The following is a 14447-nucleotide window of genomic DNA, read 5'->3' as shown; positions in this document are numbered from 1 at the left end:
TTAGAATAGCACAGTACCTGGATATGCCAAGTTCCTAAGATGTCCAGGATCACAGGGAGAAGGGGCACTTGTCCCAGGAGAATTTACATCACTGGGCAGTAAGTACCTGCCACTGCCCTGACCTGAAAAAGAAGTGAGAGAGGCCAGAGCACCTATGTGGACAGTGGGGCGTGTGTGTGTGTGTATGTGTGTGTGCGTGTGCTAGGAATGGGTGTGTCCTTTTCTCAGCACTCCCTGACCTTCTCAGAGCATTTCCCAGGGGTCCTGGGGATGCCAGAAGGATCAATTACCTGCACAAGGTGTGTGGATGGAATACTTGGACCTTTGACAATCATCCTGGGACCACAAGAGCCAGGCTGCCTGCTGAGAAGGCCAAACTGGAAAGAGAGAAAAAATCTGGGTCCTCAACAGTGGCACTGAGCTGCTTTACCAATTGGCCTAGGAACCCATGCCTCCTCTGGACTTCCAGTGGGATGGAAGATGAATTTCATCCCTGTTTAAGCTATTTGAGTTGGGACTCATTTTTGCAGCAAAAAGGATCCTAAGAGATACACTGACACAGGGCATTGAATTGTTAAATTAGTTTAGATACTATCTTAATTAATCTGTTTTTTTTAATGTGGTAGATGTTACTCATCTACTAACAGTGTGTAGATGTCACTACAATGTTGAATTCCCCCTATTTTCTGATTTCCTCATATCTTGAACTATCAGCTTTCCTAAAGTCCCTCTACCACAGATTGACTATCTCTCATTTTCTCCTTATCATTCATCAAATAAAATTTTAAAAGCTGTGTTATAATTGTATTGAATATTGAAAATAATAACTTGGTGTTAAATTAATATGAGCATACCTATGACATCTAAGAGGTGAAAACAGATAATGTATCTGTCTTACTGCTTCAACTATTTTGTATAATGGAAAATAGTTTTACATGTATCACTTTATTTAAAAATTGAAATACTCAGAAGTAAACAAAAGGAAAAAGCAAATAATTCATCTGAGGTCATTTAATCTTCAGCCAGGATCTGTAGGTGAGTTTTATCACTGAGATAAATCCTTTCTCTGCTCTATAGTTTCTCTGGGGGCCTTGGAGCTCATTTCTACAGTTCGTATTTAGATGGTGCTCATCTCATAAACCACTCTGAGGTATTAGAAGAGGAAGAGGAGGTAGAAGAAGAGGGGAGTAGGAAAGTACACTGGGTTGGATAGTGTCCTCTGAAAATTCATGTCCAGCATGAATGAAAAAAGAAAACCCTGAAGAATGCAAACAAAAATCTCAAAAGCAGCTGAGACACTCCAATCACATATAAAAGGTAAACTTGGTAAGTATGAATTTTAGGAGAAGATGTGATTAGGACATTTGTTCATTTGGCAAGTAAACATTAGGTAACTTTTTTTTCATGCAGTTTGATTTAGATGAACAGGCTTGACTGTTCGTGGAGCAGTATGAGAGAAAAGGAAGTTAAAATGCTTTTCCTGCAACAAGGCTTTGTTGCTGGGCTAATTCATAGTAAACAGGATCCTACTCTTCAATGTAACTACAGATGAGTGAGGAGAGAAAAGTTAAGGGAAGCTGCTTCATCCTCCATGAGAGAAATCTGGATTTTCTTCCTGAGGGAACCAGATTTGTTAGGTGTATTAGTTTTCTATTGCTGCTGTAACAAATTACTACATATAGTATTTGTCTTTGTCTGACTTATTTCACTTACTATAATGCTTCCAAGGCCCATCCTCGTTGTTGTAAATGGCAGGATTTCCTTCTTTTTTAATGACTGAATAGTATTCCATTGTATATATTTTTACCACATCTTCTTTATCCATTATTACGTTGATGGGCACTTACGTTGTTTTCATGTCTAGGCTATTGTAAATAATGTTGCATTGAACATGGGGGTGCAAATGTCTCTTCAACATAGTGATTTAGTTTCCTTCAGATATATGCCCAGAAGTGGAATTACTGGATCATATGGTAGTTCTATTTTTAATTTTTTGAAGAACTTCCATACTGTTTTCCACAGTGCTAGTACCAATTTGCATTCCCACCAACAGTGCACAAGTGTTCACTTCTCTCCACATGCTCACCAACACTTGCTATCTCTTGTCTTTTTGATCATGGACATTCTAACATGTGTGAGATGACTTCTCATTGTGATTTTGATTTCCATTACCCTAGTAATTAATGATTGTGAGAACCTGTTCATGTACTTGTTGTCCATTAGTATATCTTCTTTGGAAAAATGATTGGTGAAAGATGTTACCTCAGTATGGATTTAATTTTCATTTCTCTTATGATGAGTGAGGGTGAAGGAACTGGGTTTTGAAACAGGAAAAAAAGGCATGAAAGCCCCTGTGATGATAAAGACCTTGAGTGTATATCCAATTATTTCCTCTGTTATGCCCCAAAATATCCTCACACCAAGCTCAGTACCCAATTTCCTATTTCATGAGTAAAAGTTCTCTCCTCAACTGCCATAATTCTCAAAAAAATTATACACCAAATGGCCTGAGTTCACACAAGAGAAACTGGAGTTTGAAAGCATATCTCTCTGATACAAGCTCCTCAGTTAGTGTCACTCCATTACACTACATTAAACCAAGAGCAGGGCAGTGGGACTTCCAAGGAAGAATAAAAATCTGCTACAGGAAAGTTCAATGTAAGACAAATCCCCAAGAGTGGGTAGACAGCTGGTAAGCAAAGCAGTAAGATAAAATAATCATCTGAGTTAAGAAGGAATTAAGGGAAGTAAGGATGTGTCCTGAGCACACGGTTCTATTTTTATAGATAGGTACTTGAGATATGTACAAATTCCTATAGATATTTGGATAAGGCAGGTGAATAGGGAGAGAAATTTACATATAGTTCATACTAATTGACATTGTGTGATGGTAATTGTTAAAGTTAAGTAAACGTAATTCAATTTAAAACGTTGGATTATAGATATGTTTACATGGCTTCTATCTGAAATTAATTAATTATAGCTAATTAAGTAATACTATGTAGGATGCTAATCTATATTGACACTAAATTTAGTCACATGGTCACAGATAGGAAAAATAGCCTTTAGCTAGGCAGTCATGTACTCAGTTGAAAATTTTACTACTCTAAATCAAGGATTGACAAACTATAGCTGGAGACCAAATCATGCCAGTGTCTCTTTTTGTAAATAAAGATTTATTTGAACATAAAACAACACTATGTAGGATGGTTTAGTTGCTCAAAAAGCCTTGGAGGAAATGGGGAGATATTGGTCAAAGGGTACAAACTTCCAGTTATATGATGAATAAGTTTTGGGAATCTGATGTACAGCATGGTGATTACAATTAATATTGATAATACTGTATTATATACTTGAAAGTTGATACAAGAGTAGATCTTATATGTCCTCACAACAGTAAAGAAATGGTAAGCATGTGACAAGATGGCAGTATTAGCTAATGCTACGGTAGTTATCATTTGCAATGTACCAAATTAACACGTTGCACACCTTAAACTTACACAATATTATATGTCAATTGTATCTCAAAAAAGCTGGGGAAAAAAGGCCGCAGAAATTACTCTCAAGACTAATTTTGATTCTCAGATAACAGAAACCATCTTTTCCAAGCATATCATCAGTTGACCAAGGTAGAAAAGGCTCAGCAGAAAAAGAGAGATTTTTCTCATCAACACCAGGTTGTCTAAAGGGGGCTAAGTGTCCCAGGCTAGATAGACTTTCCTTGGTCATCACTGCTGTCCTGCAGGATGCAAACTTCAAAGGACCTGAGACTCTTCAAACCCAAGCCTAATATATTCTTTTCTTCCACCTGGAGACGTATCCCTGCACTAATTTTGCATATCCAGATATCCCTTGCACATGGACCAGCTCCTTCCCCAAAAGGCACAATGCTTCAAGATGTTAAAAATGGCATTTGTTCACCAGTGGCTAGGAGCCTTAGCCAGGTTATATTCCCCCCCAGCCATCCTCCCCCGACAGCATCCAGTTGCTTTCTATTCCCATTGCTGTCTTACATTTTTCATGTCATTTGACCCATAGACCCATCTTACCTTCTCAATTGTTCCATTGAGTCTGGACATATTTGGATTCATTCAGCATCTGAACGGTTTGTGAGCACCTGTTCTGAGCTAAGCATAGCATAATCATAGGCAGCTTCAGCAGAAAATGGGCATCCATTTCAGCCAAAATCAGTGATGTGATCCCCAGAAGGGATGCAATGAGCCAGAGAAGGTAAAAACTGGTGATTTAGGGTGATATACAAGGCTGCAACCCAGTTCTGGGGGGCTTGTCTTTGGCATTGAGCTCGAGCCATAAATATCATTGATTCCAGTGTGTACCCAAATGCACTTTAACCCACTTCTATGAGTCATACTTGGTCTATTTACAGGCTGAAAAGTCTTGGTCACTTCACTACCCCACCTCTCACATTTCCTGAATCTTGTGAAACTATCTGAGTCCCACAAGTAACCTCATCTCACTCCCACAAGTCAGAGAAGGAAGAGGTATTTCCACAGGCTTCATTAGGCCAACTGCTTCCTCTTCTCTCCTCAGAGTTGTCTCTGAACTTGGAATATGAGAGTGCTCACCATGGATCTGCCTTATTACCACGGCCCTCTGTCCAAGCGAGACTGTGAGACCTTGCTGCTCAAGGAAGGGGTGGACGGCAACTTTCTGTTAAGAGACAGTGAGTCTATGCCCGGAGTCCTGTGCCTCTGTGTCTCGTGAGTAGCCTCATCTTCCACACATATGGAACCTTACGCTAAGTGTAGGACTGATAACCAAGTAGAAAAGAAATTCTACTTCACTGACTTCGCAGCCCCAGTGAGCAGAATGAGAAATAGTTAGACTGCCAGGAGGGGATGGAAGGAACGTGTCTGTCCAAGCTCCTCCACCTGCCCTTCTCTCCCTGGTGCAAATGCCATGCAAGCAATGAGCACACTCTGTGAAGCAGCAGAAATGGGGGTGGGGGTGAGGAGAAGAGTGCAGGCAGCATGGGAGCGGAGCGGGGAGGCAGAGAAGGTAGCCATGTGAGAAAGGTCCTCTCCTATAGAGGTTGATTTATTTGGTATGGAAAAGACTAGGTGCCCTTTATAAAATTTTTATCTGAGAGGCCAACTTTTTACATGGATTCTGCTGGCTCCACTTGTGATTCTTAAAATACTAATAATATTTCAAATTTCGTTGGATTTGTAAAAGCTTCAGCGTACATCATCTCCTTTCATCCTGCTTTTAGCCTATCAAGACAAGCCACCATTTTATAGATGAAGAAACAGAGACCTGGGATTTCTCAAACAACTTGGTTGTGTAACAATTCATCTGGTGGTTCCAAAGGGGCTGAGTTCTGTATGCAGGTCCAAGTCAGAGCATCAGAGCTACACTGCTGAAGGAACTTGTTTAGCCCAGTTTAGAAAGCAATCCTGAACAGATATCAGGGGAAATCTACTGTCTTTAAAGACTCTTGTTTTTGTGGAGACCACTGAAATTTTTCTTTACCTGTTATAGAAATTAAAATCCAAGTATCTCCATGGATGCGCTTCAGGGCTTCTTAGAATTCGGGAGCTATAAGGACAAAAGAGATTGTCATTACTAACAGAATAGACCGGGATATATTTCTTTCTCTATATGATATCAGGAATACAGATATAAGAAAGGCAGCCTTAAGGTGTTAGCAGTTTGAATTTTCAAGTCACAGGTGAGGTTGAGGGTGTTTTCATATATTTTTAGCCATTGTTAATTCCTCTTTTGAGAATTCCATAATCATATCCTTTACCCATTTTTAGCTTGAGTTGTTCGTCTTCTTACTGATTTTTTTCAATTTCTATGTATGAAGGTAAAACTTTTTTTTTCTAGAAAAAAGACACACACAGACACAAGAAAACTACAGACCAATTTCTATTTCATTTACTATCAATTTTCAATAAACTACTAACAAAATGGAAGCCAGTAAAACATTAATGGAGAAAATACACTATGCTCAAGTATGGTCCAATCCAAGAAATCAAGGATGGTTCCCTGATAGGAAAATTATTAGTTTAATTACATATTAATAAGTCAGAGGTTACAAACTGCATAGCTGATTCAAATTTGCTTAAAAGGTATTAGATAAAATTCAGCATCAACCTCTCAATTAAACACACACTCATGTGTGCATATGCATACACACACTTACATACTCTTAACCATGTAGAGCTAGAGAGGTGCTTCCTTAAACAAAGGCCAGATGAAGTACTAGAAGAATTACCCCCCAAATCATGAATGAGCCAAAGATGTTCATTATAAGCACTACTATGTAACATTTTCCAGGAGATGTTAGCAAGTGTAATTAGTCAAAGGAAATACATGTAAAAATTGAAAACAAAGATGCAAAATTATTATTATTTGCAGTTGACATGACTTTATACCTGTGAAATATAGATTTAACTGAAAAGAAAAACTACTAAAAACTAAGAAAATCCAATAAGAATATCTGCTTATATTATTGAAATCTAAAAAATCAATAGCTTTTTCATACAGAAACAATAGCCAGTAAGTAAATATAATAACACATCTTATTTACAACAGCAAAAAATTAATAATACCCAGGGATAAATGTAATATGAAATGTACAAAATTAAACAGCTCCTGGGGAGCTTACTAGAAGACTTCAGTGAAGGGAAGGATTCAGTTTGGAAGCATATCAGTTCACCATAATTAATCATAAATTCAGTATGTTTCCAGTGAAAAATCAACAGAATTTAAAATGTTTTCTTCAAAGATAGTAAAGTTTATCCAGGTGGGAAATGAAACACAAGGAACCTGTCAGAGAGCCATAAAATATTTAATTTAAAAAAAGGGGAGGCTTCCCTGGTGGCGCAGTGGTTGAGAGTCCGCCTGCCGATGCAGGGGACACAGGCTCGTGTCCCGGTCCGGGAAGATCCCACATGCCGTGGAGCAGCTGGGCCCGTGAGCCATGGCCGCTGAGCCTGCGCGTCCGGAGGCTGTGATCCGCAACGGGAGAGGCCACAGCAGTGAGAGGCCCGCGTACCGCCAAAAAAAAAAAGGGGGGACTAATACCAAATATTAAAATACATTATAAGACTGCAGTAACTACTACAGTAATTAAAAGAGTTTCGTACTGAGAGATCAATGGAATTGAATATAGAATCTGGTAGAAATGAATCCAAATACGTATGGAATTTAGCATATGTGTAAAAGAGCATTTCAAATCAATGAGGAAAAGATGAGCAATAATTGTGTTGGGACACTTGGCTGGTCACTTAGAATAAAATAAACCTGAATCCCTATCTTACTTCTTGAAGTAAAATTAATTCAAATTGGTTCTAATACAGAACTTATTTTTCTAAATGAAACTGTGTGTACTAGAAGAAAACGTGAACTATTAAAAAATATTCCTGGAATTGAGAAAGACTTCCTAACAAGATATAAAACACAGAAACCAAGAAAAGATTGCTAAATATGACCATTATAACAAAAAACTGTTGTTAAAAAAAACTTATTGACAAACAAACAGAAAAAAATCAAAACTTCATTAACATATAATGAAGCTTTTAAAAAACAATAGAAAACTAGGTAAAATGCAAGAGGAGGAGATTCTCTGAAATGGAATGTGAAAAAGAAAGATAAAAAAATGCTAGATCTCACTCATAACTAAAAAAACACAAATTAAAAGAATAATGTGGGCTTCCCTGGTGGCGCAGTGGTTAAGAATCCACCTGCCAACGCAGGAGACCGGGGTTCGAGCCCTGGTCTGGGAAGATCCCACATGCCGTGGAGCAACTAAGCCCATGCGCCTTAACTACTGAGCCTGTGCTCCTAGAGCCCACGAGCCACAACTACAGAGCCCAAGTGCCACAAACACTGAAGCCTGTGCACCTAGAGCCCATGCTCCGCAACAAGAGAAGCCACGACAATGAGAAGCCTGCGCACAGTGACGAAAAGTAACCCCTGCTCATCACAACTAGAGAAAGCCTGAGCACAGCAACAAAGACCTAACAGAGCCATAAATAAATAAATACATTTATTTATATAAAAAAAAGAATAATGTCATACCATTTTTACCTCTTCAAGGGTTTAGAATTAAAACTATGAAAATACCCAGAGGAAATTCAACTGCTGGGAAGCAGAAGTGCTTGCACATGCTAAATACAGCCTCTTTGAATAGAAATGTGGTCAAAACATAAAATGCACAGGTATAACCTTAGACTCAAAATTTCATTAATAAAAACGTATCTTATAGTTATTACTGCATACGTATGTGCAAATTGACATTAACAAGATTGAGTAAATCTGTATATGGTATGAAAAATACTCCAAGATCTATTGTTGTGTGAAAAAGGCAAGATGCAAAGTATGATCCCATCTGTGTAAAAAAAAAAAAAAAAAAGTATGCCTATATCCTTGTATATTCATAAACAATTTTTGAAAGTTATATAAAATTTATAATAGTGGTTACAGCTGGGGAATTTAGGAGGAATAAATAGGAAAAAAATGTTGTGGATTCATTCTTTTTATTTGATAACTTTTGCACACTTTAAATGCTTACATGCATGCATTACTTTGGTAATTAAAAAAAATGTTTATAAAAATGTAGTGAATCCCTACTACCTATTCAAACACTGTGCTAAGGCCTAGGGAGATTCTAAGGGGATTCCAATAGAGGACTTGCAATTTTTTTCAACATGTAAATAAATAAAATAAGGGTAAGACAATATTATACAAATTCAAGGACAGAGGAGATGAGCAGGAAAGTTTTCTTAGAGGAGGTGGTATTTGAGCTGGGATTTAAAAGAGTGGATAAGATTTGGTTACACAGAAGTGGGATGGAAGGCATTGTAGGTTGGGGAAAAGGCAGGAACATAGGTCTAGAAATAGGATATTTTAAAACACATAAGAATCATACAGGGTTCTGGAAAGGTAGTTTGGAAACCAACTTTTGGAAAAGTCAGTTTGGGGTAATATTATGGGGTCTTAAAAGAATGACTCTGTAGCTAATGGGGAAACATGGATGGTTTCTAAGCAGGGAAATGACAAGATTAGTGCTGAGTTTTAGGAACTCCAGTCTAATAAGGAGAGTGTACTGAAGCTGGCAGATGATGATGGCAATGCAGATGGGAGATGGTGAGGGACTAGCTACAGTGGGGCAGGCAGTGCGAATGGAGATTAGAAGAAGTTGCAGGAGATGTGGTAGAGACAGGAGAGACCTTGGTCAAGATTTCAGGGTAGATAGTCAACAGTGGGATTCTCTTTAAAAATTGACATTTATGCTCAACTGCTCTGTGATACATCATGTTAGCTTATATATTCATTCAAAGCAAAATTCATTGAGAAATGTAATACAAATAATAATAACTAATCAAATGGAGAGGCAGAAATAAATATTTGTTAAACACCTGCACTTGATCGGGGCTCACCCTCTTCCCTGCCCATGTCACTGAAAGGCAAACAAAATTTCAGGCACCCTCAGGCTTAAGGCTCAGATCAAATGGTCCCCATCAAAACGGCCTTTTTCATAATTCTTGTGAAATTTTGTTGTCACAAAGATCAGACAGACCATTCAGTTGTTATTGTTCAACACTTATTTAAAGTCTCCCATGTCAAGCACTATGGTAGACACTCAATTGATGCCTTCAACACAGCTCAGAGTCTAGTGGGGAAAATAAAGAAGTAAAAGGACCCTGTGACGTGTGTGATAACTGATGACTGAGAGCAAGGAGTGATTCATTCATCAAGGAGTAGAGCGCCTACATGGGAGCTGGGACTTGGAGGATGACTAGAAGCTTCATTCACTCATTCAACAAGCACACACTGAGCGCCTATTATGTTCCAGGCATGTTCCTATGCATTGGTGAGACAGTGATAAACAGTACAGGCACTAGTCCTGCCTTCATGAAATGACATTCCAGTGAGAGGAGACAATATAGTGAAAACAAAACATAGGGGTATTACAGGGAGGGACAAAGAGTCTTCTTGAGGTTGGGTACAGGACAGATTCCTCTGAGAAGGTCACATAAAGCAATTCGTATTCCAGTTCGTACAACCCTAAGTAAGCAAAGCCAAAATTATCTACAACACAAGTATTAGACTTTCTACATCTGTGCAGCAAGAGCCACTATGAAGGTGCTTTCTATGAGTCAAAAATTGTGCTAAGCATGTTACATCAATTACCTCATTTATCTTTTGCAAAGCCATCTTCCATAGGTGATATATCTCTATTTTGTGGGAAAAGAAATGGAGCTTCTTATTAACTAAAGTGTCCAAGGTCAACCTGTTAATATGTTGTTATGTTCCCTCTCTTATGAATGTCCCCAGTTCCACTGAAATGTGTTCAATGTGGTCCCCTTGGAACTGTGTTATAAAGTGCTCAAGCAGGGGACTTGAGGGCTTGGCAGTAGATCCTAATATGTAGAATTTGCATTCTGCTTCCTAGAAATGAGCTACCCTCTCTTCTTTGTTGTGTTAGAATGGCAATATGCCAAATTTCATGCTTTCACAGATCTAAATGAAGATATTATGGAGAAGGTTAGAAATAAAGGAAGGAAGTCACAGAGGAGAGTTGGCCCAGCAGCATATAGCACTGACCAGAAAGCTACATATATGGTAACCATGGACAGGAAATGTTACTTGATCTCACAGCCTGATAGAGCATGAAAACACCAATGTGCAAAACACTGTCTGTGTAGGCGACGTTGTGAGTGTTAGAAGTTGCAACTGGGTCTGGCTTTATAATCAGCAGAGTCAAAATGGAATAGATATTCGGAGATGCAAGGAATTCACCTGCAGTTATGAAGGCAAAGGAGGGACTTTCTGTAGTCACATATAGGAAGGCTGCAGATGAGAAGAACCCAAGCCCTGACTTAGGGCAGGTCCTCACTGAGGAGGAAACAACAGAAAGAGTGAATGAGAGAGAACCCAAGAGTCATTTCCAGCTCTCAGGTTCTGAGATCTTTGGAAAGACTTGAGTTCAGAAAGAAAAAAAAAATTCAAACTTTTTTGTTGTTTTAGAAAAATCAAATGTTGATAAAGGTATAAAAAAGAAAGCAGAAATTATCTCAGTCTCACCACTCAGAAATCACCTTTTCTAATCTCTCCAGACTGTTCTCTATTCATATGCATGTATAAACAAATATTATATATGTACATAAATGGTTCATTATATATATGATCATCTGCAACCCTTTTTTTCAGTGTATAACGGGTATCTTTCCACTTCAAAGAAAGCCAATACACATCATCCTTTCATGATTGCTTACTATTTTGATTGCATATATCATAATTTATATATAAACTATACATTTAGGTTATTTCCAGTTTGGTCCAATGGACCCAATGTAATTTGAGAAGATTAACATTTTTGTGCTTACATCTTTGAGAGTTTGCCCAACTTTCTCCTCAGGATAATATCCTAAACATTTTAACATTTTTACACACATTGACAAATTAGTACAACAAAAGGTTATATGGATGCACACTCCAATCAAGACCAGTGAGAAAGCCAGAAGTTAAAAGTCTTAAAACATTCTGTATTGACTTGTAACTGTTTTATTCATTGTCTTAGCAGTATATTTCAAAGAACAGAAGTTCTTGATTTTGATGAAGTCAAATTTATGATGTTTTTCTTTCATGAATTGTGATTTCAGTGTTGTATATAATAAACCCTTGCTTAATGCAATTCATAAAGATTTTCTCCTTGTTTTCTTCTAGAGTTGTATACTTTTAACTTTCACATTTAGTGTAGCCTATTCTGATTTAATTTTTGCAATCTGGGGTAAGGTTGGGGTTGGTGTTTTATTAAATATGGTCACCTATTTGTTCCAGCTCATTGTTGAACAGACTATCCTTTATACCAATAAATTGCTTTTGTGCCTTTGTAAAAAACAAAAACTATTGACTATATAAGTTTGGATCTATTTCTAAGCTCTCACCATGGATCTTTTTTTTGGTCTTTATGCAAATTCTGTATTGTGTTGATTACTATCACTTTATAATAAATCTTGAAATAAGATGGTTGAAATCACCCAACTTTTTCAGGGTTATTTTAGCTATGTTAGGCCTTTTGCATTTCCATACACATTTTAGATTCAGCTTTTCAACTACTCCCCCCCACCAACACACACACAGACTGATGACATTTAGATTGAGATTGCATGAATCTAGAGATCAATTTGGGGAGAACTAACATGGTAATATTAATTCTTCTGATCCATGAACATAGTTTAATCTCTTCATTCATTCATATCTTTTAAAATTTCTCTCAGAAATGTTTTGTAACAGGTCTTGTACATCTTTTGTCAAATTTATCCCGAAGATTTCACACACTTGATGTTATTTTAAATGATATCAGATTTTAATGATTTAAAATTTTAAATTATTTTATTTTCACTTTCCACTTGTTCAATGCAAGTGAATGGAAACACAGTTGATTTTCATATACTGAACTTGTATCCTGAAACTCATTTATTGGCCCAGTGGCTTTTTTTGTAGAATCTCTGTATGATTTTCTACATGCCATCTGCAATTAAAGATGATTTTATTTCTTCCATGCCAATTTTTCTGTTCCATTTTTTTCTTGCCTTATTGCACTAGCTAAGACTTCCAAAACAATGTAGAATAGAAGTGATGAGTGCAAAAAATCCTTGTCATTTTCTGATCTTGGGGTAAAAGTATTCAATCTTTTCCCACTAACTACATCTTTAGCCCTCCTGTTCCTAGTAGGGCTGAGAGTATTTTTCTGCATCAACTGAAATGGTAGTACGAATTTTTGTTTCTTGTCTGTTAATCAACAGATTAAATTTTCTAGATTCCACATTTAAGTGATACCATGCAGCATTTATCTTTCTCTGTCTAGCATGGTTGAAAAATATTCTATTGTTTATATATACCACATCTTCTTTATCCATTCCTCAGTTGATGGACACTTGGGTTGTTTCCTTATCTTGGCTTATGTGAGTAATGTTGCAATGAACATGGAGTACAGATATCTCTTTGATATCTTGTTTTCATTCCCTTTGACTGTATACTCAGAAGTGGGATTACTGGATCACAGTTTTTACTTTTTTGAGGAACCTCCATACTGTTTTCCATAGTGGTTGCACCAATTTACATTCCCACCAACAGTGCACAAGTGTTCCCTTCTCTCCACATCCTCACCTATATTTGATATCTCTTGTCTTTTTGATGATAGCCATTCTAACACATGTGAGGTGACATCTCATTGATTCTGATTTCAATTTCCCTGATGATTAGAGATACTGAGTTCCTTTTAAAGTACCTGTTGGCCATTTGTATATCTTTTTGGGAAAAACATGTATGTTTTATGTATTTTGAAACAAACATTTAGGTGCATAAACATTTAGAATTGTTATATCCTCTCGATTAATTGACCCCTTTATCTTTTTGAAAACCCCGCTTCTTTATTACTGGTTATAGTCATTGCTCTGAGCTGATATTGCTAGCTTTCTTTTTATTAGTGTTAATAGTATATACTTTCCCCATCAATTGACTTTTAATCTAGTTGTGTTTTCATTTTTATATCAGGTCTCTTGTAAGAATCATACCCCTGAGTCTTGCTTTTTTATCCAATCTGACAATAACTTCCCTTTAATAGGGATGATTAGGCCATTTGTATTTAATGTGATCATTAATATGACTGTGTTTAAATCTACTATCTTGGTATTTATTTTCTATTTGTCCCATCTGTTCTTATTTTCTCCTTTCTGCCTACTTTGGAATTGATTGAATATTTAGATTATTTCCAAATTATCTCTTTTGCAGGCTTGCTACCTATAATTCTTTGTTTTTTGGTAGTTTATTTAGTATTTATAGTATTCATGTTTAACTTATTATAACCTATATTTGAGTAATATTATACCACTTCACCTATAATACAAGAACCTTACAATAATATCCTTTCATTTCTCCCACACTCTAATCAAGCTTTTGTGCTCTTATTGTCATCCATTTTATTTCTATATATTTTATTACCCCTATAGTAGATTGTTATTACTTTTATTTTTAGCAATCAATTATCTTTTAAAGTGATTTTAAATATAAGAAAAATATTTTTTCCTTTACCCACATAATTACTATTTCTGGTACTCTTCTTTCCTTTGCATGTACCAGGGTTTCTCAACCTTGGCATTATTGAAATTTGGGGCCAGCTAATTCTTTGTTGAGGGGAAGGCCCTGTGCAACTTGTGATGACTAAAAATATCTCAAGACATTGCCAAAAGTCACTCCTAGTTGAGAAATATTAGTATTGTTTCAGATTTTCACCTGGTACCATTTTCTGTCTGTCTAAAGGACTTCCTATAACATTTCCTGTAGTGCATATATACTGGTGTAAATTATTTCAGTTTTTGTGTATTTGAAAATGTCTTCTTTTCACCTTCAGTTTTTGAAAGATTTTCCCTGGATATAGGTTTCGAGGTTAATTTTTTCTTTCAATACGC

The 14447-nt window shown here is 36.9% G+C and overlaps 1 protein-coding gene across 3 annotated transcripts in view; it reads left to right on the top strand.

The window, feature by feature from the left end:
* Positions 1-1290: 1290 nt before the first annotated feature.
* Positions 1291-14447, top strand: part of SH2D1B (SH2 domain containing 1B) — a 35187-nt gene continuing 22030 nt past the window's right edge. For 2 of the 3 annotated variants that reach the window (XM_024751647.1, XM_024751646.1), the window contains exon 1: positions 4502-4721. In XM_024751647.1, the coding sequence (XP_024607415.1) occupies positions 4573-4721 (149 nt within the window). In that variant the 5' untranslated portion in view covers positions 4502-4572. Of the gene's footprint in view, positions 1327-4501; positions 4722-14447 lie in introns of those variants that run through there. The other variant, XM_024751645.1, reaches the window with a different exon arrangement.

Source organism: Neophocaena asiaeorientalis, unplaced genomic scaffold, assembly GCF_003031525.2.
Source record: "Neophocaena asiaeorientalis asiaeorientalis breed wild unplaced genomic scaffold, Neophocaena_asiaeorientalis_V1.1 scaffold156, whole genome shotgun sequence".
NCBI classification, from domain to species: Eukaryota; Metazoa; Chordata; class Mammalia; order Artiodactyla; family Phocoenidae; genus Neophocaena; species Neophocaena asiaeorientalis.
This window is presented reverse-complemented; position numbering and strand designations above follow the sequence as displayed.